The 26,058-nt window shown below is 42.3% G+C and overlaps 1 protein-coding gene across 4 annotated transcripts; it reads left to right on the top strand.

The window, feature by feature from the left end:
• Positions 1–5,358: 5,358 nt before the first annotated feature.
• Positions 5,359–25,714, top strand: phc1 (polyhomeotic homolog 1). 4 transcript variants are annotated; one of them, XM_080427478.1, is made up of 21 exons: positions 5,359–5,449; positions 8,104–8,225; positions 8,788–8,898; positions 10,145–10,210; positions 10,391–10,531; positions 11,995–12,171; positions 12,313–13,083; positions 13,529–13,664; positions 13,768–13,946; positions 14,671–14,734; positions 15,341–15,428; positions 15,965–16,139; positions 17,866–17,929; positions 18,023–18,293; positions 18,570–18,846; positions 18,982–19,227; positions 19,759–19,942; positions 20,299–20,544; positions 20,816–20,987; positions 21,099–21,238; positions 21,395–23,049. In XM_080427478.1, exons 2-21 carry the CDS (start codon positions 8,109–8,111, stop codon positions 21,688–21,690), a joined length of 3,921 nt encoding a protein of 1,306 aa, XP_080283604.1. In that variant the 5' UTR covers positions 5,359–5,449; positions 8,104–8,108; the 3' UTR covers positions 21,691–23,049. The 4 variants fall into 4 exon arrangements, 3 of the variants coding, with proteins under 3 accessions (XP_080283604.1, XP_080283603.1, XP_080283605.1); XM_080427477.1 differs by having other exon boundaries at positions 5,367–5,505; XR_013933104.1 differs by lacking the exons at positions 20,816–20,987; positions 21,099–21,238; positions 21,395–23,049 and having other exon boundaries at positions 5,367–5,505; positions 19,766–19,942; positions 20,299–20,422.
• The last annotated feature ends 344 nt before the right edge of the window (positions 25,715–26,058 follow it).

Here is a 26,058-nt window from a genome sequence, read left to right on the forward strand (position 1 = left end):
AGGCGCGTCCTAGCGACACCTGATAGAATGGGTTTCATTGCGCGCATACTGGTTGCACGCATACTGGTTCTTATCAGTGTGACGTCGTCTGTTAAGGGGTCTCATAAGACCCATAATAAACCCACCCCTACAAAAAGCGGTGAAGAACTAGAAAAATCATAATATCCTGTACTAAGCAGAGCAAGAAACACAGTGTAGTGAAACCTTAGATGATCAAGCAACTCTTCCTGCTATATGACACTCAGCTCCAGGGACCATAAACATCAACCTGACATGATACTCTGCCCTACAAAGACAAGCAGTTCTGTTATTTGTGTGTTTTAAATAGAACCTGGTCGATGTATCGGCCATTATTTGACTTTTTTGACAACATTGATATCAGCAATTATTGCAGTTTATGTATTATGATCACTTTCAATCTGGGGTCGGTTCTGATCTGCGCAAGATGATGTTGCAGGGGTGGCAAGACTGTCTCTTTATGTACAGAACTACATTTGAAATGGTTCTAGAGTTATTATAGAATAGAACGAGATTAACCTCATAGATTTTGAAATGTATTTATTTTTTCAGTTGGTGTTTCAGTTTAGTTTTAGTTTTATGACTTTAGGAAAGTTTTAGGTTAATTAATCTTAGTTTTAGATCTTCAGGTATTAGGAAAGCCTTCAAATATGATGGTAGAACAACTAAAAAAGATGATTTTACATTTGTTTTTGTTAGTTCTGCATTGTTCATTTTAGTTTTTATTCCGTTTTCGTTCTTTTACCATTTTTTATTTTAGTTTAAGTTGACTTGAAAAGAATCCCTTTTAATTTGACAGTTTTAGTCTTAGCTTTACTAACTATAATAACCCTAGCATACACAATGACATGCAACCTGATGTTATTCTCGTTTCTTTTGAAAGATAAGACTGAGGAGAGCCAGGTATCGAGCCAGCACTTCCCCCTGGCAGAGCATCCTCAGCTCCTCAATGTCTTTCTGAACAGCGGCATCAATCTGGATGTAGTTCCAGTGGAAGTCCCTGGGTGGATCTCCTCCCTCGTGGTATTGTCTCACCACCATCACGGCCTTGTCCATCTGAGGATAAACCGGATCATTTTCCTCCTTGTTGACATTGTTCACAATGTACATGTACACCTGCACCTGGAAAACGTACTGATGACCGTGGACAATTTCAGCTCGATCACTGTTAGGGACCGTGGTAAATACTTTGCCCACCATGTTGCCCGTGGTGCCTTTGCACTCAATGACAATTCTCTCACGTGAGCGAGCAGTACCTTTTGTTGCTTTACTCTGGGTCGTCTTGATTTTAGCCAAAAAGTCCACATTCCCACTCAGAAACCCGTACTCCACCTTGTTCCCCCTGCTGTAGGAGACATTTGTCACTATTTCTAAATCATGAAAGAACTTGAGTATCTCTAACTCGCCCTTTTTCCAGTGTGTTTTATCCTCTGGTATTTTTGACTCATGAGTGTACTCCTTAGGCCGGCATGCTCTGCTTCCTTTAGTCAATGTGGGGGAATCCTTTCCCACATTTATTCTCATCCAGCTCCTGGTGAACCGCGCAGAGTATAATTCCGGTGTTGATATGGCGATATCATCCATGTACTTGTCTCTTAGTCTGAAACAACGTGATTGAGCCTTGTTCTTCTCCCAGCGCTTTCTGCTGGTGTCTTTGCTATCTTTCTTTTCTCTTTTACCTTTTTCTTTTTCAAAGAAGATTAATTTGGTGATTTGAAGGATCTGTTTTTTCTTCTTCAAACGCAGATAGTGTTTGACCTCTCCACAGGGAAGACGAGGAATGAGTTTGAAGCATAAATCAAAGCTCTCCAACTTTAGGAGGATCTCCTTGGCATCCTGGATGCTGCTCTCAGCCTTGGCGAGCTCCACCACTGCCTGGGTAACCACGCCGTCTGGGAGTTTGATTTTCATACATCTCAAGAGTTGAAGGTAATCATACTGGGTCAGCAGAGCAGCAGTATCCTCTTTCCCACCTCGCTTCCCGTCCTCCACTTCTTTGCTTTCAGTACTATCGCTATAGCTTTCCTTTTCATCCTCACTTAGATTTGTTTCTTCTTTAACAGCTGTGGCACTTCTATCTCTGTGTTCACTGACAACTGTTTTATCTTCAGCTTCTGCTTTTCCTCCGCCTGCTTGTTTGACACTGCCTTTCCACGGACGGTCTCCCTTTCGTTCATCTTTGGTATCTGCTTCATAATCTTGTTTTTCCACGGTTTTATCCCGCTCTCCAAGAGAGTCACTCACTCGTATCTGTACACTTGCCATTGCTCTTGCCATTGTTCAGCCAGAGAGATTCTCATTCCATGCAGATGCCTGTAAAATTCAGTTTGAGCTGAGAGTGAGAGAGAGTTCCCTCTGGTTATGTGATGGTGATGATATCGTCTGCTGCTGGCTGTGTGATGTATCACTGACTCAACCACCCAGTTGTGCAATACCATGTCACAGAGGAGTGTTCTTTTCTGAGAATGTATTTACTTCTTTCTTCTTTATCATTCCTTTAGCAATTCTGAGATTAGAAAGGCTTAATGTTAAAGTCCATGTAGGGTATGTTTATCTGTAAAAGTTAAATCCATTTATTAGTATCCAGAGATCATTGTAATGCTTTTCCAGCTGTATCCAACCAGCCAAATTTTCATTCTGAGTTTCGATTAACCAGAAATCATGTGACAGAAGCAGGGCCGGCACCAAAGGAGGGCTGTTTCTAATTCTGATAGGTTGGGCAGCCTCCAAATTCGCCCACTGCTTATCGTGTTCAGAATAAAGATTAACCAATTGGTGTCACTTCATCCTGTCCTGTTGCACTCAAATGTTACAGGTCTAATAATAATATAATAAACTATCTTCTGTGATAGAACATTTTTTTGTGGGGAAGAAAATAAACATTTCTCAGACAACGTTGTCTCCGTAGGACAACACAACACCAGTGTTGTTTGTTTCTGGACAGACAGACAGACAGTGTTGTTTGTCTTTGTATGTGCCACACTTTCACTTAAAAACCTGGAACAAAATATTTTCAGATGTGGGTCCGCGGCCAAATACATATAATTTTGGGAGGTCCTTGACATGAAAAGGTTTGAGCACCACTGATATATAGCAACATACGTTTTTTTCAAAGGTTAGTGTGGTAGCTAGAGGTCCTTGATCATCACTTCGGGTGGGTTAGCAACTTGGCATAAGAACGTACGTCCAGTCGTGAAGGTTACATCATACAAAGGTTTATTTAGAAGAGAAGTTACAGTCTCAGAAAGTTAGCAGGCAGCATAAGCAGCTATTATGTGGTCCCAAATATCTCTGTCTTCTCTCCTCTGCGTGGCCATAATATATCGTTTCAGGGGCTCCTGACTCGGGGAACCTCCCTATCTCCTCCTTCTCAAATCTGCTGTCTCATGCAATGATATCATTCGTTCCTTTCAGTTGTCTCAGCGGACAACAGAAAGCACACAAACATGTTGATGTTCCCCTTTTCCAATATGTTAATGAGATTTAGCCTGACATCATTCTCCCCTCTGTACACCCTCTGCATGTCTCCTAATGGTGACCCTTTCCCTAGATTCACTGTCTTCTGGCTAACCTCTCTTCCCTTCCAATTAACATTGCCTCACTCTCTCTAGCTTGTTCTCTCCCTACATAGGAATGTTGAGCTGTCTTCCAATTGTTCGCTGTCTCTCTCTACTTCAGCCTTCATATCCTTTAAGGCCGGGGAGATTGTCTGCACTGTTTAACCCTTACTTCTCCCACATTAGGATTTAGAAGACATTTGTAGAACCCCTAGAAGCAATAAGATTTGAGTTATAAATGATCGCTTTAAAAATATATCTATTCAAAGATTTGCAAAGACTTTCAACATTTTTCAAAAATAGCAGATCTACAAGCTAGTGCCACGCTACGAGCTTGTATATCTGCTATCTTTCTAATAGCCAAATAAATCTAAAAGTGACGCAGATGCTTTCCCCGGTCTTAATGTGTTAAACCACTCAACCAGTCTGTCATTCTAAGGAGGTAGAGGGCTAGTCCTTGTCTTTTTTTCACTCGGATCGGCCCCCACCTGGTACAGCAGGGCATGTGAGTGCCGGGTATAGTAGGGCCTTTCTGGGCGCTCGCACATATGGACGAACAGTTCCACATCCTGTCAGCAATTTGGCCAGTAGAACCTGGCCCAATATCACCGTAGGCTTTTTGGAGGCCCGAGGTGGCCCGCACCCACCGATCCATGGACAAACGGAGCACTTGAGTGTTGAGGCAAAGAGGCACCAGGAGCTGTTGAACCTCGTTTTCCTCCTCAGGCGGTCGTCAGCGGTGGTACAGCAGGCTGGCCCACTGTGAGAGTAATACGCCTTACTGTCCTTATCCAGGGCCGATACTGTGGACTACTTCAGGCCTGATTCATTCCAGTCCCGGACCCAGTTGAGGACCACATCGGACTCCTGTTCTCTGCACAGTCTAGGTGTTGGTTGATGGTTTTTCGACCCACAGATGGTTGTCGCTGTCGCCCTGGAAAGTTGCTACCATTGGCACCACCATACTCCGTTCTTCCACTGATAGTAATAGCATTTGTCTTCTTGACCTCCTCGCCAGGCTCTCTGTGTTTCCATGTAGACAGCGCACTCTGTAGTGCACCTCAAAATCAGCTGTGCTTCTGGCTCTCAGAAGCTGAGGAGCCAGGTCAGGGATGAGTGGTCCTTTCGGAGCAGGAACCGGTTATCATACAAGTAAAGCTCAAATAGAGGCAAGCCAGGGTACATCCACATTGGCTCCCAGTGACCCAGAAGGTCCAAACTGATGATGCATGCATAGTTTTACTCTTCAGCCAGAACTCATGGCACAGATTTTCTTACTGGCCAGAGCTATTACAGTAGCTCTCATCGGGGCCCTGTCTCTGGTGACAGTTTTAATCTGTTTCATCACCAAACTGCATTGATATTTACTCAATTCTGATCCAAGGGAGCAGAAAGTGTTTAACTTAAACCCCAGCATCGGTATTGTGGGGAAAGCTTTTGCTGAAAATAGCAGATCGACAAGCCACAGCGCAACGAAGCGTAGCGGTGTGACTTGTCGATCTGCTACTTTCAGCAAAAGCTTTCCCCACAATAACAGAAAACAGAAAATAAACTAGTATTGAGCCTTGAGGGACTCCAGTTACCCATATGGGGTTTAAGTGGTTAATTATGATCCAAGGGTGAAGTGTTAAATCAGGATCAGGATGTACTTTAACATATCCCATTGTATGAAGAAAATAAATAAACAAATAATACATAATACATAAATAATAAACATGTTTAGATTCTGCTGCCTTGACCGGAAAGGGAATAGTAAAGGCAGGGGGTGGAGTTTATTTGGAGCCAAAGAGACGCTGCTGGTCGTTGTTAACATTAAGGACTGAGATTGAGAGAAACGCAGTAACTTGTTGTTTACACTGAATGATTCACAGGAGGTGAGCTAAACATCCCAGGATGCCAGGCGAGCAACAAACCATAACTCCTAGCCAAGGTGTTTTGCAGGCATTGCTAACATGAACTAGTTATAGAGGCTGCTGTTATAGTCCACTACTAGCTCGTAGCTGTGCTGCTAGTCAGTTAGCGAGCTGGCTAACATTAAGTTATAACACGGAACACCGAAATGTGTGACCTATAGAATTTGGTGACTCCGGAGATCACTAGCAGCGTTGCCATGTCCATTTATTATAAGCGACTTTGGGCTTGTTTTTCTGTGAAGTTGCATGAGTATATTGGTGGTTGCGATTTTTTGGGGCTTCTCTCTAAAGTGTAGTTGCTTATTTGGGCATGTTTTACATCTTGGCCCCACAAATCAATATCTCGTCTCTAACCCCCCCCCCCCCCTCCCCCATCTGAAAATGTTTTGCCAGGGGAGCCCAGTACCAGATTTGGGTTGTTAGAATGTTTCAAAAATCTTCAAAATATTCCACATTTTACTTCCAAGTTTTTTTAAAAATAAATGGCAGATGTGCAAGTTTGTAGATTGGCTATTTTGTCGTTTCTTTTGGTCTTGTTTTCCTGGACCTGTTTGCTTATTTCTCTCACAAAATCTGGCAAATCTCGGTGACTCCGAAAGTTTGATGGCATTGGTGATTGATGGTCACGTAGTCTGGTAGTGGAATACAAACATGTTCAATATCAGTGTGTCAGAGGTGGTACGTCTCTACGTCGTTTTCCGAAACAACGTGAAAACACGAAAGTGTACTTGTTTGCCACAGAAGAAGAGAGAAAATGAACCACCTGCGACCTCTGGAGTCACCATATTCGATGCGACACCAATTTGTGTGTAACATTTGCTGCTAAATGGTAGAGCATCACACTGTTGCGCTCCTGCAGTTCTCCAACATGTACATATTCCACCCAACGCTTACTGTGTAGCAACGGGTAACGTGTATGTTGAACGCATTTGTTTGGACTTAAATCTAACGTCAGCTTAGCTGTCTTTTCCTTCAGTTTTAGCGTGGTTGTTTGTTAGCCATAGCTCAATCATTATTTTCTTACTCGCTTGTGTTTTTGCCAGTGTTGCCATGTCCGCTTATTATAAGCGACTTTGGGCTTATTTTTCTGTAGAATTGCTTGTAAATATTGGTGGTTGCGTCGCGTTGTGAGCTTGTATATCGGCTATTTTCAAATAGCCAATGTAGATTAGGTTAGAGGGGTCATGTGGCATACAGTCGCTTCTTTTGGGCTTTTTTTCATAGCCCTGGTTGCTTATTTCTCTCGCATAATCTGGCAACACTGGTTTCTGTCCCTCCCCCATGTTGCCCTTTCTTTCCCTCACTTTCATCGATCATGTTGACAGTCAGTCTGAAATGCTAATCCATTTGCTTGCCATCAACACTAGAGTCAAGCTGAGATAAACAGTGATTGCAGATGTAACGTTTGAAACCTGTTCATGTCATGGATCAATGATAGCTGTAATCAAAGAGCACTCAGTGAGTTTGATTGATTGAATACTTTATTAACAGTTTGCAAAAAAAGCACAGAAAGTACAGTTCAATACAAAATTATGCTAAAAGGATTAAACCTAAGAAAGCAATGGCTTGTTTCCATTGGGGTCCTGTGTATTCAATTCATCAAAACATTTAATGACAAACATCATATAAAGGAGTAGGAATCCAGAAGAAAAATATGCACTGTAAACAGTCCATTTAGTTATTTATTGTAGTGTTATTTAATTGTTCTATATTTTACTTGTTTTTTCTTCGTTATCTGAGGAGCACATAATCTGTGTTTTAGTCAATGATTTAATCTGGCATTATGGATGTCATGTTATGCATGCATTATAAAGGAGTACAAAAGTGTGCTCATCTGAGCTCATACATCTACGCCAGGCTTGGTTGCCTAGCCAGGGCTGTTGTGGGTTGTGGCTGTCAGGGTGTGAGGAATCTACATCACACGTGCAACATTATGCATTTGTGGTGCCTTTGGAGGTGCACTCTAGAGGCCCCTCAACATGCATTTCCAAATTGGGGTTGATTGGATGTTGCATTCATAATATGACTTTTTTTAAAACTATGAAATAGGCCCCTCCCACAAATTTTAAGCCCTTTACAGGCAAACAGTATGGAATATCAACACCCTGTTTGACGGGCATCGTCACATGAGATCATTTGTACCTAATTTGGTGAAACAAATGATGTTTCTGCAACATTCAGTGACATTTGTAGCTTTTGTGGCGCCCGCCCCCTTTGGGTGTAAATGAAATTGCGTTTGTCTCTGTGTTCTTTACAGGCCCCCCAATGTGTGATTAATTTGGGGGTAGATTGGATGATGCGTTCGTTCATGATTTTTGTCTGTGGTGTGACATTGGCTGCAGACAGACAGATGGAGGGACAGACACGCACACAGGGGCTTTTTTATATAACTGGTGTTTCCTTGGTCAGAGAGAAAAGGCAGAGAAGCCAGTGCGCCATCTGATTTGTCTGATTCTTGTTAGAATTGGCCTCAGGTCTAAATGGGTTGCTGTTTGAATTGGTTGCAACAGATGGTGTGTTTACTACTGCAGGCATCAGGAGTGTTTTCTTCCCCCTCATATTCATTCCAGTGTTATTGAATTGTTATTGAATGACCCCTTTTATTGTATTAACAGAAAGTATGGAAGCAGGTGAAGACCAAAACACCAGCTCCACCAATGGGAATGCTCAGACAGGTGGGAACTCCCGGCCACCACAGATAGCCCACATGACTCTGTATGAGAGACAGGCGGTGCAGGTCAGTGTTGTGTGTGTGTGTGTGTGTGTGTGTCTGTGGAGTCCTCTTATTTTCTCTGCTATAGTTGTCCATATCCCTGCATCACTGATTCTCAACCTTTTTAATGTCAAGGGCCCCCCATTTGATATGTATTAGACCTCGGACCCCCATTTGAAATTATTTCTATCCCTGGGACACTACACCATAAAATCCTCAGTGTTAATTTAACTGTGAGAGTGGACACTCTGAGAGGTACAGACCTGTAAGTGTCAATATGGTTCCTATCAATCAATTAGCTGGGGACCCCCTGGGTGTTCCCAGACCCTGCGTTGAGAACCAGTGCAGCAGAGAATCCACTGTGAAAAATCGATTCTTATCAGAATGATTGATCAGCTATGACTAAACTTTTAACCCACTTTATGATGGTAGAAATTATGATCATTATCCAATATTTGTCTCAATTTCTTTTTATTGATAACTTGATGATGATGTTTTATCATGTTTGCCTGCTGTGTTGTTGTGTTTATTGGTCTTTTATTGGGGGGGACTAAATTCTGCTGTCATTCTGTGTGTATGTTTTTAGGCCCTTCAGGCACTGCAGAGGCAGCCTAATGCAGCTCAATACTTCCAGCAACTCATGCTGCAGCAGCAGATTAACAGTGCCCAGCTCCATAACCTGGCCGCTGTGCAACAGGTAATTACATTCTTTCTTTGTGGCTGCCTGTCTGTCTGTCTTTTAAAGGACAACATTCAACTACTGGATGTTGCAGCAAATGTCTTAGTTACACCAACATTGTTCTTGTGAAGCACTTTTCTTGTTGCTGCTGAAGTATGTAAACAGATCGCTATGCAGCCTTTCCAAAGTCGGCACTGAGGTCCCAAATGGCAGTCATAATACACATTCAAGTAGCAGCAAAGGACTCAGCTTGCCGCTCAAGTGACAATACAAAGTGGAGCAAAGAACAGTGGTGCTCTAGGGACATTGGGAAAAAGACTGAACTACAAAAAAAAGAATCCTAAGCATTCAAAAATGATCAGGAGGAGAAATATAACAAAAGATCCTTCATTATGACCTGATAACAATAATAATATGTCATAATAATCATATTCCTCCTGCTGATATTTCTTTGTGTTGGGAATGGATTTACTCTTTTTCCACACCCATGTAGCGGTTAGAAAAACAAGAAAAAACATAAATATCTTATTGGAAAACACTATCAGGTTTTAAGCGTATGCATGGCTGTTCAGAACCTCTCACCCAGAAGGAACAACAGCTGTTTGAGTCTGATAACTGTAGTTTTCTTTATTTCCGTAGGACTTACTTTTTGTTAGTCTTAATTGCTAGTCTTAAAGGTGCCTTTGAAGAAACTGGTTTAAAAGCCCTGCTAGCAGCCCATAGAGGCCGTGCAGCTCCTTAGGGCTCATTCTGCAGTCTTCATTTATGAGCCATCTGTGTGTGCAAAGTTGACATTTTGGCCTGAGGGTGGTGCTAGAGGAAAGGTCATGATGTCTCTCAAATAGTTAGGATTAATCTTCCAGGTAGCACGAATGCACTCAGCAAGTTAAATGGAATTCAATTTTGAGATATTTGGAGTGCACCCAAGGGTGGTGCCAGAGGAAAGGCCAGGGCCAGTGGGTCACCAAAATCAGTAGGGGTCATCCTCTGAGGAGCATGAAAGTACACGGCAAATTCCAAGGCAACCCAGCCAGTTGCACATTCTTCGAGCCTTGCCACTACCTACCTGAGCTAAACATGCCATGGATAATATGTTGTTTCCTTTTTGGGTTTCTTGTTCCTTCTACACAGTAATATTCATACTGCATGCATTCTTCCTAAATAAATAATTTGCAATGGATCATTTACAAACAATAATCCAGGAGCAGAAAGGTTAACACTATTCAGTATCCAATGACTCTCTCTTCCCTCTCCCCCCATCCAGGCCACCCTTGCTGCTAGTCGACAGTCTAACTCTCCCAGTAACAGTGTGTCCCAAGCCACCACCACGGTACAGTTTACTGCTGAACATTCTCCAAAATAGCTTTCCCACTTATTCTCTAGATTTTTCTTCTCTGGAAATAAATTAATGATGGAATCCTGAAAGTCAGTTACAAATCAAAGCCAGGATATTTGATTGTTGTTCTTAGTTTTTGCCTGTGTTGATATAAGTGTTTCCCTCATCTCTCAGGTCAACCTAAGCACCACCTCTGGGGGAGGAACTATGACCAATCCCCGCCCTCTGGGTCCAGCCACTACAACCACAACAGCTATCAACCAATCAGTGTTGCTGGGTGGGAATTCAGCAGGACAGGGGCAGATGTATCTTCGGGTGAGTTTAAACACTAAAGCCCTATTTCACACTTGGTCGTACAGTGGTGTCGCACAGCGAAAATAGCTGATGTACAAGCTCGCAACGTGCGGCATCGCAACACTAATGCCATTAGATTATATGAAACCTACAGTATATGACCCTTAACCCCAGGAAGAATAGTCTCCACTACGGTGTAGACTAATGGGGATCCTTCATAAACAACAACAACAACTAGACGCGTTGCAATTCTGGGAAATTGCAAAGTGTGGTTGCGCCGACGCCGGTCGCGGGCGGCCGCCGGGACGCGAGGATTACGCCGGGAGGATTACCGTCGGAGGCCACGTGACGTGCGATTCGAATTCGGTGCCGATCAGATCCCGCGTTCGTGACGCGTGCCGTTTTGATTTGAGGAAATAGGCCCCTCCCACTAAAGAAACAGGCCCCTCCCACAAATGTAGCGGGCCGATGACATCGTCATGTCACTCCTGAGATCACTTGCTTTTCTTTTTGAGAGAACTGATCCCCCTAAAAATCATGTTTTTGTGTCAAACGGTTACATTTTGCGTATTTGTGGCCTCCCGCTAACTTTGGAATCCAATTACGGCCAAACGGTATAGACTATCAAAATTCCGCTTGGATGTGTGTATCGCATGGGTCCATAGATCATGTGTACCGATTTGTGAGATTTGGACAAAATCTGTAGGAGGAGGAGCTAAAAGTGTGTATAGAAGAAAATTAAAAATGGCGGAAAATCTATCCAGACGGAAATGGGCGTGCCCTATTTTTTTTATTCTACGACCTACGGTTCAAGAGTTATAGGCCAAAAGGTAAAGTGGGCTGTTATAGCACCACCATGTGGCCGACTGGTGTGATTCTTTTTTTAATAATTTGGCAATAAACTATGAACCTCCCCTCAAAGTCTTTTAACTCTAGCCCTTACGGTTTCCGAAAAAAAAAATACTTGAATTTGAGTTTTTTCATTTTCCCATTAAAGTGGATGGGGAAATGTAATGCACTAATAAATCAATATCAATTAAACTATGTAACCAATCTCTTAGCAAAGTACAAGTGCACGATTCCCGGTGAAGCCGGTCATTTTGACATATGCCACAAAATTGGGGAAAAAAACTGGGAGGAGTAGCAGCCCGAAATAAAGTTTATCTAGAAAGAATAAAGTCGGTAGAGTACTATAGTCTGGTTGCCCATTCGGGCAACCACACTAATAAATGAAACCTATACTGCATAACAAAGCCAAAGGGCAGAAAATGCATCAGTGATTAAACTTGCATGCAGTTGTGACAAGCTGACGTCCTGTCAAGCCAAAGGTCCAAAATTGGAAAGAATGTAATTTAACAGTATTTATGGCCACAATTGTTGAAGAAAACATCAGTGAAGTTTTATTTTGTCTCAACTGCTATTTGCCTTTGGAAGCCAGTGCTATCTGAGAATGATGGAACTATTTTGATGACCCCTCCCCCTAGGTCAACCGCTCTCTCAGGGCCCCCCTCGCCTCCCAGCTCATCTTTATGCAGCCTGGTGGTACGGCAACAGCTACTGTAGCAACAGTTGCCCAGCAACAGCCCCAGCAACAACAGCAGCAGCAACCTCAACAGGAAGTCCCTCCTACCTCTGCCAGTACCCAGTCAGACAATGATCAGGTTAGAAGACCAATTCTTTATAGGCCTACACTACAGTCATTTAACCAATTTAACCATATATACTTAGTTGACCAGGGTCCCCCAGGGCTCTATACTTGGTACCAAATCTCTTCGGCAACTTCTCTCTACTTTATTTCCCAGGTGCAGAATCTGGCCCTGCACTGTGTCTCCACTCCCAGAGCACCGACCATCAAGTCTGAGGGTCCAGAACGGAAAGACGCCACCAGCTTCTCTCTGGGTCAACAGCAGCAGCAGCCGTTCCCCCTGACAGCTCAGCAGCACCAAGTACAACCGCAACAATTGGCCAAACAGCTGCAGAGCTACCCCCAACAGGCAACTGCCGCTGGTATGACTGTAAAGACTGCAAACCAGGCCAACATGGCAGGCACTCCGGCCGCCTCTGTCGCTCCCTCCTCCACCTCTTCTACAGCACTCCCTCTGTCCCAGCTCCTCCTGTCTCCCTCGGGTCTCTGTCAGGCCCGGGCGGTAACCACGGTTACCCCATCCGCCACGGTGACCCACATTCTGGTGCCTACATCGAACGTAACTACCTCTACCCAGGGCTACCCCATCGGCTCGGTGGCCCCCAAAGCTAACGGCAACACCCAGACATTAGTGGTGCAGCCCCTGCAACAGGTTAACGCCACCGTAGACAAAGGGCCTGTGCCCATCCAGCCTAAGACCGCTCAGGGACACCGCTTGCCTGTCCAGCTGCCCCCTCGACACCCGCCTCCCATCCTCCCGGCCCCTCCCAGCAACAGCCAAGCCCCCCACATTCCAGTGCAGCAGGTGGGAGCCAGGCAGGGCTCGGCAGGAAACAGTCAGGCTGTGGCTTTGGCCCAGGCCCGGGCTGGCTGTGGCAACCTCGCCCAGGAGAACAACACCCACACAAACTCCAACGCCAGCAATATGGTAAAGTCTACCTTTTGAATTGGGAAGGTTTAAGCACACACTGTTTAGGTTACATCTTGTATTTTACATTTGAGGCGTTTTAGCTGACATTACAGGACTTTACAACCAGTAATAGTTGTCCAAACAAGAGGGAACAGTTCTAAAAATCACTGTATTAATAAATCTAGGGCTGTGAGATATGGGCAAAATCAAAACGGGAAACGACAACACCTACAGTATGTATGCCATATCATGATATTACGATATTCAAAATCCTAGTCGATATCTAGTCTCGTATCACAATATTGATATATTGCCCAGCCCTAATTAAACCTATGAATCCCAAAAGGTTATTTATTATGCAATCCAGGTGACTAAACTTAAGTCAAATCTCAGCAGTATTTAGCAACAGGAATAGAGGGTCCTCCTGTTAGAATTAATGTTGGCTATCGTCTCATGTCACTAGACAAAGCCTGCAGTTGGTTCACTGAAGAGGAAGTCTGACTCTGATGCAACCAATGAAATGGTCACAGAACCCTCAGACTGTGCACCCATGAGAGATGCTGCACCTCCCTTATCTCCTGCACCCACAAAGGACTCTGGTATGTCAACAGACACCTCCTCCTCCTCATCCACCTACACCTTGCAGGTGTGCTTGAAATGTAGCTGAAACTTTGTATTGTATTTCCTTGATCCCCCCTGCAGCATCTGCTGCCTCGGCAGTCTTCGCCTGTCCCCCCGCCCTGTCCTTGCCTCTGCCCCTGTCCAGAGGGCCCCATGGGGATCGGGACAGGGCCCCACTCCCCCAGGCTGTGGTCAAACCTCAGGTCCTCACTCACCTCATAGAGGGCTTCGTCATCCAGGAGGGGGCCGAGCCTTTCCCTGTACGTACTGTACCATACCGTCACAGGGCCACACAATTCAATAAAATACAAATGTTAACTCATTCAGTGCCACTGGCCAAAATTCATTGTAAAAAAAAAACATTCAGTGCCACAGCCAAAATTCATTGTAAAAAAAAAGTGCTTAGGAGCCGAGATACAGCCTTTTTCAGTAAGAAGTCAAACAAGAAGTGAATGGAGCGGAACATTTTCAAATCATCATATCTTGGGTTCTGAACATTTTTTTCCAAAAAAATAAAAAAATAAAATGATTTTTTTTTATTATTATTTTTTTCCCGGACGTATTTTACGTCCTGTGGCACAGGGCTTATTACATTGGACGTATTTTACGTCCAGTGGCACTAAATGAGTTAATACTAAAATTGGTGCGCATGCGCAATTGGACTCCCAGTAGGGAGAAAAGGTTTTATTTGTATTTTTTATTATCATATGCAAGGCCCGATTCATCAGCTACTGGATTTGCTCTTGTAGTAATAAGGTTGGTCAGTGATCAGCATACACTATACTTTTAATACAGCCATAAACTGTGATAAACCATTTCAGCCATCATGGAAGACCCCATGTCTATCCACCCACCCTTTATCGCACCAAGTCTTCCCCAGTCCCCAGATGGCTTTCCTCCCAGCTAGACATTTATACACTTGTGCAGAACCCTGATCAAATGAGTTTCTCTTTTCTAATCATCAGGCCTGTTCTTTATCGACAGGTTGCTGGACTTCTAAAAGATAGAGATTTTGCAATGGTTGGTCACAGAGAGAGTGGACCTACAAGTAAGTGTTGCTTTTTTTTAAATCAATCTTATGAATGAAATACATAATTCAATGTAATAAATCAAATGTTTTTGTAAATGTCGTTCAATTTGATTGGTTCAATTCCGGTTAGACACCTACTGTATGTTGCTCTTGTCTCCTATTGCTTATAACCTGTTACAAGTACACAACAGTACATTTCTTTGGTTGCAGTTCTTCAAATTTGTAGCACAAATAACAATAACCAAGAGTATTAAGTAGAAAGTAAAGAAAATGACATTATGTACATTAATCATATCACACGTTGAGGTGCTTGAAGGAGCTGTGTGCAAGGGTCCTACTTCTAAATATTACATCCTTATGTATGTGTGCACTGCGCTGTAGGAGTGTATCTATTTCTGTATATATACAGTATGCGTGCATTATCTTGTGTGTGCAGTGAGTCTTAATATACAAAGTTTCAGGTGCCTGTTTGTGTGAGATGTTTAAATATTATAGAGTGTGTGTGTGTGCGTGCGTGTGTGGTAGGTAGACAGACAGACAGACAGGTAACTGGCCTATAGTGTCAATCGTTCATAACCTGTATCCAGACACTGAAGCGTGTTCTGTGGTGTGTTTGTCCCACAGTGATGAAATGTGAATACTGTGAGCGTCTGGCGCCGGCCAGTCAGTTCAAAGGCTCCAGGAGGTTCTGTTCCAAGTCCTGTGCTAAGAGGTCAGATCTACCATCCTATGCATTAGGGATGGGATCGGGCCCATAATCCATTTGATAGAAAGACTAGATATTGTTGTCCATGTCGATAAACAGTTAGTTTGGAATATTACAATGAAACGTATAACATATTTTGTATAAACAAAAACTAAAAAGTTTATACATTATTTGTAAAAGCAATATATCAATATTTTAGATATTTTGTCTTGCAATAATCAATTTAGAATTCTGTTGTTGGCCCAACCCTACTATGTTTGTCAGTCTTTATTTTGGGCCACAAATTTGCCCAACCTGAACTTCATGTCTGTGTGTACTGTAACATATTTCTCGTGATTGCACCTTATCCCATGCAAGTTAATGTATTGCTTTGAAATGAAGGTCTTGCATTGCTTTGAAATACAGGTATCTCTGAACCAATGCCTTCATAATGCATGCCTAAAAAAAACCTAAGCCAGAATCATGGAAATGTAATTTGATGGATAACTGGGCTGTTTGTTAACCAGTCTGTTGTTTGGAATTCTCCATGTTTGACCTCCTAGGTACAACGTCAGCTGCAGTTCACACTTCAGGGAGAGCAGGGTACGTGCCAGAACGGGGGCAGCCGCGCCTCCTCCCGCTCCGCCAGGGCACGCCGCCATGAGGAGTGGTCCTCCACGCAGAAACAGCTCGGAGATCGCCTGCGCTAAAATAGCAGGCAGACAACCACCTGTCAAGGTGAGACCTATTAAAGTCGAGCTGAAATTAAAGATATATTTTTACCGCTTTTTGATACTGGGGACATGGCTATTAACAATATAAAACAAAAAAAGCGTTCTGTTTTGCCAAAATACAGAGGTTACTGGCCCACTAACTCAAATGTATTCACTTTGAGGAAGACAGTATTTGTGACAGCTCCAGATTATGTGCAAGAGCATTTTAAAGTGGACTGTTACATCAATGACAGTAGATAGAGCACAGAGTATGGTCTTTGTCTCTCTCCCTGACAGATATTCCTATCCCGTCCGTGTACGTCTGCCTGATAGTAGGTTAGTGGCTAGTGTCCAAATCAAATCCCTCTCAATCCCTTATGTCCCGCCTTCCTATGCTGTTTCACATGGAAATACACTCGTTAAACACTCGTGAGAAGCCATTTCAGCTCGTCTTTAAAAACTCCAGCCTCCTGATGACAAAAATAGTTGCAGTTTTTATGTGAATTGTATTTTTCAAACGCACAATTTAACGCTGTTGTCTCTCAGAGACAACAGCTTCCAATTAAAGAGGCAGTGTCACGGTTTTAGTACATGTATGGGCTGTCAGTGTCACGGTTTTAGTACATGTATGGGCTGTCATCGCAAGACCATTAATTATGGACAGCCTGTCAACCAATTCTCGCGATGACAGCCCATACTGCCCAGTTAGAAACTTGCTCTGTGCTCTTTATATACCTCAATAAAATAATACTATAATATAGTACTTTATTGGATGTCTTCCCTGTGTATTTTTGTAAGCTGCAAGCTTTTCTGGAAAACAGGCAAATAACTGATCTACCATTAAAAACCATAAAAATACCCTCAATATCATACCACAACAGGTATGGGCGTTCGCTAACATAAAAGTATGTGTTAAGAACATTTAGTTTTCGTTTACCCAATGACGAGGAAGACACTTTTATTTCTATAGATAGGGAGATTCCCTCAGCAATCTACCCAAAACCCCGCGCATGCTGTGCATATCTTACTAATGACTGCTTCAGCAACTTAGAGCAAGGATTTGCGAAAAAACGAAACAAAAAACAATTGAAGCCAGACGCCGCTCCGACAGTTTATCCCGGGGACACAGAAAGCAGCACCTCAGGAGCGTTACCGGTAAGTTAACATTCATCAATCCTTGTCCTTGTTAGTTGTGAGAAAAGTGAGGGCAGGTCACTGTGTCCGCAAGTCCGTTTGACTCGAGTCATACCGTTTCAAACACTGTTTAGGTCGCCAGGTCTAGTTGGAGGCATAATGTGTTTCTCAATGATAAACACAAGACAAATTGGCTGCGAACACGAAGTATTCCTAGGTGAAACTAAGCATATTGTCGAGGGAGGAGAATGTTGGGGATGTCACTAATGAATAAACAAGAGTACAGTGAAATATTTTATATCTGTTCGATCCTGTACGTAACTCCTGGAGTTACATCGTATCATGTGAAACAGCATTAATAAAGAAAGGCTGTGGAAGGCTACGTTAGAGTGAATGGTCAACCTATTCTAGCTATGATCAGTCAATACAATCAACGTCCAATAGGCTACATTTTCCTAGCTTACATTTCCAGTTTCTAAGTAAGGGAATGTTCAAATAATTTTAATGAATGAATGCACATAACTGGAGTAAAAATTTGTGCAGGAAATTATAATCTGTACTAATTGAAGGCAGTTGTATTGCTAGCTAAAAATATTGTGCATTATCTGTCTCTTCAGACTTTCCAGACTGTGGGTACCCAGCTGTCAGAGGGAACTCTGAGGAAATCCATAAGAAGCGAGGGTATGTAGCCATCTCTACAAGAATTGTGTACACGTCTATCTATCTTTCCATCCCTGTCAAAGTGTTGACAAGTGATTGTCATGTCTAATGTAGGTGTCCAGGTGAAATCTTTGCCTGTGAACTCTGCCATTGAATCTGCGGAGTTGACTACGGACTCTACCAATGGATTTAAGGGCTGGACTGCGGAATCTGCCATTGTATATGGGGGCTTGAGGCCAACCCATATCAAAGAAGCCCCCCCACCAGAGAAGAGGGCATGTCTTGACTTGCGTCATTTAGCAGACACAGAAGAAAATTCACAAAACACTACTGATTCATCTCACACGCCAAGTGGTCCCTGGTTGGGCGACTCATCCTTTACCAAGTGGGTCCTATTGATCACCTAAATATACTAAAACCTACCCTGCCTGCCAGCATGTTTGTGCCCCCCTTCCCCCAACCACACCATGCCTTCTTCTGTCTCTCTTTTTGGTCTCCTTGCTCCTCCGTAATACCCTCTACTCACTCACTCACTGTCATACTGTATCAACTATGTGAGGCCATTTAAAGTATAAAAATTATAAAAAGATTTACAAAATATAAATAAACATCCGTACAATCTTGCCTGACTGACGTATATTTCCTGCTTCTCCCTACACAGTGCAGAACCTGAGTGCAACTCCAAGGACGTCCCCAAGTATCTTGTGTACGAGGATTGCCTGCTAAGTCTTTTTCAAAACTGTCCTCTTTGCACCTGCCCCTGTGTGGTGAAGAAAGCGGTGCGTGGAACTTACCTGTCCGTGCAGCAAAACTGTCCCAATTGTGGATACAATCGACAGTGGAACAGCCAACCGCTTATTGGGAGTACCCCAGCCGGTGATCTCCAGTTGTCAGCTGCAATTTCATTCACAGGCTCATCTTTTGCACAGGTGGACAAGGTAGGCCAAGAGATGTGGATGAGTGTGAAAAGAAATCTATATGTTCTTATCTATTAATTATTATTATTATTTATATGTTATATTATAGAAAGGGGCAATGAAGTTATTTTAATCTCATCAATATCCATGCATTAGGTCCTGACTGCTCTCAAGGTGAAGAGCATTGATAAAACTACACACCAAAGACATGTACTGAACTACCTGGACCCATGCATATATTCCACATGGCAGAGCATCCAGACTGGCCTTCTCCAGACAATGACCTCAAAGGATGATGTCAACCTGAGAGGGGACTTGAAGGCGGATATCAATGCCAAATATGGCTCGTACACGGTCCGGGACATTGAAACTGCCAATGTCATCGATGTTCAGCTTGTACAAGTGAGATTTGATTCAGTTGGTGAAAATGATTGCATATTTTATGACACATTAACCACTTAAGCCCTATATATACTTCATTATGCGATGACTAAAATGGCCAATCTACATCTACAAGCTCACAATGAGTCACAAATAACACATGTATTGTGTTCAAAAGTAAAAAAAAAAAAAAAAAAAAGCCCAAAATAGGGATGGCAGGTTTAATGTGGTTCATACAAATTCTTACAATAACGGATAATACCAGCACTCACAAAACTCAATAAAAGTGCCTTTAGGACAGTTATGCGAGTGCTGGTATTCTGTTATTGTCAAGTAACTCTTCTAGACCGTGCACCCTTTACGAAACCTCAAATGTATTGAAACGAGTTGAGCTTGTCTACATAAATCTACAGCAGTATAAATTAGCATTCCTTTAATGTAAAGTTCTCTCTAGTCTTTATGTTGCTTTGGGCCAACTGACTCCTAAACAGTAAAACATGTTTTACTAAGGCAAGTATGTAATTAACAATGGGACAATTAATGTCTTCCCAGAGCGAAGTTGGTCATTCAGACAGGCTGGAGATGGAGGGCCTGGTTCGCAGCTTGGACTTTCTTGAGAGCTCCGGTGTGAAGATTGACACCTTTACCACCAACAGAAACCGACAAGTAAATAAATACCTGAGAAAGGAGAAGCCAGAGGTGACACACTGTTATGACGTGCGGCAAGTCGCAAAAGGTATAGCAATATGATAGAAACAAACTCAAAGCATCATCTTGCTTGTCATTGCTGTCAGGTGGAAACCTTGTCAGTTCAAAACCGTTACTTTTGAGGAAAGGACTTAACAACCTGGTCACCCTGTTTTGGGTATGTCATTATAGGCAACAATTTTCAAAAATATTCAGAAATGGCGAAATAGGCGATGTACAAGTTCAAAATGCATCGCGATGCAATGCATTGTGAAATCGATACAAACTTTCTTTCTGACAGCGACGTTGTACTTATTCTTCTACACATACTACATATGTTATTCTATTATTTAATTACTCTATTGTATTCTATTTTATTCTGTCCTATACTATACCTACTACCAGATGTCTCCCAGAAGTTGGAAGAACTAGGAAAGAAGAAAGGTTGTGAGATGATCAACAAATGGCAACAGAGTATCGTCAGTCATCTGTATTGGTCGAGACAGCTGTCTCCTTCAGGTGATTTCACTGTGGCAAAGTGGTCATCGCTACTGAATCACATCCACAATGTGCACGACCACACCAATCAGCTCTTCCCCAAATGTCTGCACTCTCCAATAACTGGACACTCAAAGAAGTGGTTGAAATCTGGTAGGTTTACATTTCATTTATCGTGTGTAGATTCACTGCAAATTTTATGGTGTATGACATGGAATATGGCATACACTGTATAACCTTATCCCAGAGCCTGTATACAGTGGCCTAAATGGTGTACTTCAAGTGAAGGATTTCTGCTGTTATTTATTCATTGCGTTCTTGAAAGCAAACTTTAATGTAATTCCATTTAATCCTAAATGGAGGCAAACCTGACATGCATAATTTTACTAAAGTGACAATCTTGTTTTTATTCCTTGTTTTCAAGGAACGAAACCATCAATGAGACTGCAGAAGATCATCCAAGACAAGCGTCTCCTGAAGGATGTGGCTAAACTTAGCCCTCTCCACCAGACGTCTGAGATTGAAGGATTTCATTCCCTTATCCGGCAATTTGCACCCCAAAATGTGCCACTTAAATTCAGAGGGATGCTGTGCAGGTAATCATATTGACTTGGATGTTTGCTGTGATTAAAATTAATTAATTTGTGCAAACACCAACTGTAGTACAATATTAAATGTTAAAGCCTCTAATGTTTGTTTTTCCCCAGGCTGTGCCTTGCAGCCATGCACCACAATGAGAACAAAGGACAACAGCAACTCGAAAATGATGGCGAGTCTCTCTGCCAAATCTGGTACCCAAAATATAATAAGAGAAAACACACACCAGCAAAGAAGCAGCAAACATTGAGTAAGTCTTTAAAATATGTATTTACTGTACAGAACTGTAAAAAAACATTATGTGCTCCAGCAGTGGAGAGATGCTACCTAAAAAATCTTTATTTACTGTATAGAACAAAAGGTACAGCTTAGTAAATAACTAGATAGTTATATATATATCTTACAGACTATGTCCAGAACCTGATGGATGTCCTCTTTGAAGAGGTGATGACTGACCCGGGACGATTTACAGCCAAGCTGCACGATCTGCCTATCCCACCGCCCCTGAATGCCACACGTGAAATACATGAGCTACCTATCCCACTGCCCCTGAATGCCACACGTGAAATACATGAGCTGCCCATCCCACCGCCCCTGAATGCCACACGTGAAGCACCTGTACAGGACACAGTTGCATCAACAAGCATTGTGCACTTGATGGGACTCAAATATCCTGTGGTACATCTGGTGAAACTGATGTAGGCCAAGTACCTGCAGTGCCTGGGGTAACCTGTGATGTTGATGTTATGTAAATGAGTTGTCATAAGATGCAGCTGATATCCACTTAAGATATGATGTTTTTGATTTTTCAAGTGGTTTTAATACATTACAACCCCACCCTTTAGCCAACAAACGTATTGATTTGAACCTGCACAGTTCTGAATGCTGCGTGTGAAACGCCAGTTCAGGACACAGTTGCCTTAACAAGCGTTGTGGACTTGATAAGACTGAAAAATCCCTGGCTCCATCAGGTGAAACTGACGTAGGACAAATACCTGCGGTGCCTGGGGAAACCAGTTATGTGAATGTTATGTAAATAGGTTTTCATGAGATGCTGCTGATATCCACTTATTATCATGTTATGTTTTTTGAGTTTTTCAAGTGCTTTTATTACATTACAACAACCCTACCTTTTAGCCAACAAACGTATTGATTTTTAACCTGCACAGTTCTACCATTGCCTGGATTTTAAACTACCTCATCTTTAGACCTCAGCAAATGAATAGCGTGAGGAGCAGTGATTGTTTACTACCAAGGTGTAACACTGAGCATTTTAGGAGGTCCTTTATCACTACTGCCATAAGGTATTTAATTGAGAAAGCTGTCTAATTGTGTGTACTGTACACTGATTTATACCTTTTTGTGCTTCAAGCACACCAAAGGGCAAGTAAAAATCTCAAGGCACACCTATATTCATATCTGTACAAAATAGACTCAATATATATCTTATCACTCTGTAAACATTTATTTGAATTGACTAATGCCAAATAAAAGGTTGAACCACTTAAAGCAGCACTATGTAATAGTTTGGAGTATCAGTGGCCACTTTGGACACAAATAACATGGCAGCCAACAGTCTCTGCAAGCATGTCCGGTGAGGACACGCTGTGATTGGCCAGTCTTCGCTTTGACTGGCAGTTCTGCCTTGGTGCCTTGACAAATGCCAGGATGAAACTCATTGTCTCCCCTATACATTGTAAGGACCCCCCTGAGTATTCATTTATGGAAGGATGATTGTTATTGCTTAAACATGTAACTTTATAATCTTGTGGGACATAATATGCTATATAGTTGTTAAAAAGTTACATAGTGCTGCTTTAAGTCCTATTTCATAAGAAAACAGCCGATCTGCAAGCTTGATCATGACGCTTTCTGATCTTGTAGATAGGCCATTTAAATTTGTTTTTGAAAACATTTAATTAATACATTTAAAATGTTCGCCTTTTAATTGCATGCCCAAACTAGGGATACCAGTTTGAAAGAGATTAAAATATATTTTTTAGGATATAGAATTTGCCTATATATTGGGAAAATGAGTGCACAAAATGTACTCCCAGGATTACATAGACAATTGGCACTGGGTGTAAAAAATAGGGTTACAAAATCTTGGGATAAAAATGTAGTTAAAAAAAAAAGAATAATTGCTAAGAAAATAATCAATAGTTGCAGCCCTACTGCACATACTGAAATATAATCGTATCTATACTGTATGATGGTGGCTGTCCTCTGTTTCTTCTTTTGTTTTTCTGTTTATTTTGAACTGTAAATGTTCTGTTTGGGATCAATAAAGTATATCAATAAATTTCTTTGGTTATAGAGAATTTTCTTTATTGCACCAATATTGGGTTTTGTAAAAGGTATACCAATAACTCAATTATTAATAATAACTCAAAGCATCATGTTGCTTGTGCTTATGCTACTTACTACACATACTACAACAATGTTATATTTTAGTCCACTCTTATTCTATCCTATCCCTACTACCCAGCTGTCTCGGGGATGTTGGAACAACAAGGGAAGGAGGAAGATTATGAGATGATTTTATGTATTGGTTATCCTGACTGTAGAACTGCATCTTTAGGGTTATTCTGGATGTACCAGTGAACTTTGCATGGCAAAGACGAAACCTTTTACTTAGGGATTACACCAAAAGTTCAAGGAATGTCATGGTGAAAACATTGTACAGAGGTGCCTGTCTGAAATTGGAATACAAATAACTAAATTGTTTGTTGACAGGCAGAATTTAAATGGGGAAAATATATGATCCAAAAAGATTTGTCTCGCTTAAAACCCTCTCTCTCTCTCTCTCTAGTGTCGCTCTGAGTCGAGTCGTTCTGAGGACGCGTCTAGTGACGCTGAGGAGGATGAGGATGAAGAAGATGACTCTCCTTCACTCTCCCCGAGCTCCTCCCTCTCCTGCCCCAGACCAGCCCACAACGGGCCTCAGTCCGACAGCTCCGCCCCCACCGGCCTGCCATTGGATGGGGCCAACTTCCTTCCTGGCAGCCCTGCTCAGTGGAACGTGGAAGAAGTGTGCAGGTTCATCTCTTCACTTCAAGGTCAGTTGAGCGCTGATCTTCCACTGGGTGGCTCAAATTATTTAATGAATTGGGGTCCCCTCTTTTGTGATGCTTCCCGAGGATTCTTCCCTTCCTTTTCCCATCATGTTTTTTTTCCGCGCCCGATTGAGGGTCTTAAGGACAGAGGGAGTTCTTTGTTTCCTTTGTTAAGTGGGCCTGTAAAAGCCATTTGAGACAGTACTGTAGCAGTGATTAAGAACAAGTACTTGACTTAAAAAATGTGCAGTCCCACTTACTATATCTCCCTGTGTGTTCATGCTTGGCTCCCAGGCTGTGAGGAGCTGGCTGCCCAGTTCCTGTCCCAGGAGATAGACGGCCAGGCCTTAATGCTGCTCAGAGAGGACCACCTCATCTCCACCATGAACATCAAGCTGGGCCCCGCACTCAAAATCTGTGCCTCCATCAACAGCCTACGAGAATGAGGTTGGTCATCAACCACAGAGGAAAGACAAGTCTTCTTCTTTGTGACTTCAAACTGGAACTTTGGCATCAGTACTTGGGACTTGCCCTCCTCTCAATACACAACTACAGAGGATTGAGAACCATTGGGAGGGTAGAGGTCGTGATACAGTAGTGCACCATCAATCATCCATAATACAGGATATAAAGATGAATGTATGTCCAGAGGAGGAGAAATGGTGGACAGGTTTTATCTGGATGTTGAATGTGCAAAAGTGTGGACTGTTGGTTAAAGTGTGAGTGGTCTAATAGTCTGTCTTATGAAGTATCCATGTGTGTAGAGGGAATTAGTGAATGATTTGTCTTGTCTGTCATTGTCAGTAGACACATTATCTATGTATACACTCGCCCCTCTACTTAGCAATGTAACAGGGCCTGGAGGGCTGTTCCTAACCTTAACTCTTGTCCAATGTCACTTCGTCCCCGAGAGTATAGCCAAGAGAGCTTCTCGGTTGAGGCAGAAGTACATAATTTTTATTCTTGTAGTGGTAGGGAGATCAAATATGGTGGTAAAGTATTTGTCATCTCAATGCACTCCGACTCCATCACCAGCTCAGCGGGTCACATTTGCTCCTCTATGAACAGAAGAATAATTTTTAAAAATCAAATGATATAGGTTTTCTGTAAAATCACTTTTGAAATGTTTAAATTTGGTAAATAGAAGCGTGAATGTACTGTTGGTGCAGCTGAGCAAATCTGAAGACCTGTGCTAATCAGCGTTAGTTCTGCTAGCAAGGACAGTTCTTCTATAGGGTTTTAAAAAAAGAAAGAAATGTTGCCTTTTTACTGTATCTCGAACGGTGCTTTAACTCTTGTGTTATGATTTGGATTCCATTCCATTTCAGTTTTGTATTTACGTAACAACATTTTAGCTTTTTAGGAGACGTTCAAATCTAGGCTCCAATCATATATAGATGAAAGGACACTCAAAAAGCCTGGTTTTCTCTTTATTCTTGTATTTCGACGGTTATATATTTACTTTTGTATCGTTCTTTTCCTGTTGTACTACTATCAAAGTTATTTTTCCGAGGGCAGTTTTTCACGGATACGACAATGTAGTGTTTCAGTAGCTTTATTCGACTTAACTACCTGAAGATAGGTATTCCTGGTTTTGCTCCCTTAGGGGATCAATGGGAAATGCTCTGTCTACCTGTATGCAGTATCAATAAACCATACCTATTACTGCCCTTTGTTTTTTTTCACTTGTGTATAAAAGCAGCGATTCTCAAACTTTTCACTTCAAGGACCCCCAATTTGATATGCATTTTGCCACTGACCCCCCAGTCTACACTGTAAACTCAGTGTTAAACTCAAGAGTGTACAAATGGACCCTTACAGGTCCATTTGGTTCCATTTGTACACTCAGAGTTGCAGATCTGTAAGGATCCATTTGGACCCCTGGTGGACCCCGGACTCAATGTTGAGAAACGGTGTGTAAAATCATAACAGGAGAATTTGCGACATTTATAATTTATTCACATTTGAGTTTGTGCGACAAAATGGTACAATCACATATATTAAATTTGCCAAA

The sequence above is a fragment of the Gymnoscopelus braueri genome, assembly GCF_963280865.1.
Source record: "Gymnoscopelus braueri genome assembly, chromosome: 4".
Classification (NCBI taxonomy): Eukaryota; Metazoa; Chordata; class Actinopteri; order Myctophiformes; family Myctophidae; genus Gymnoscopelus; species Gymnoscopelus braueri.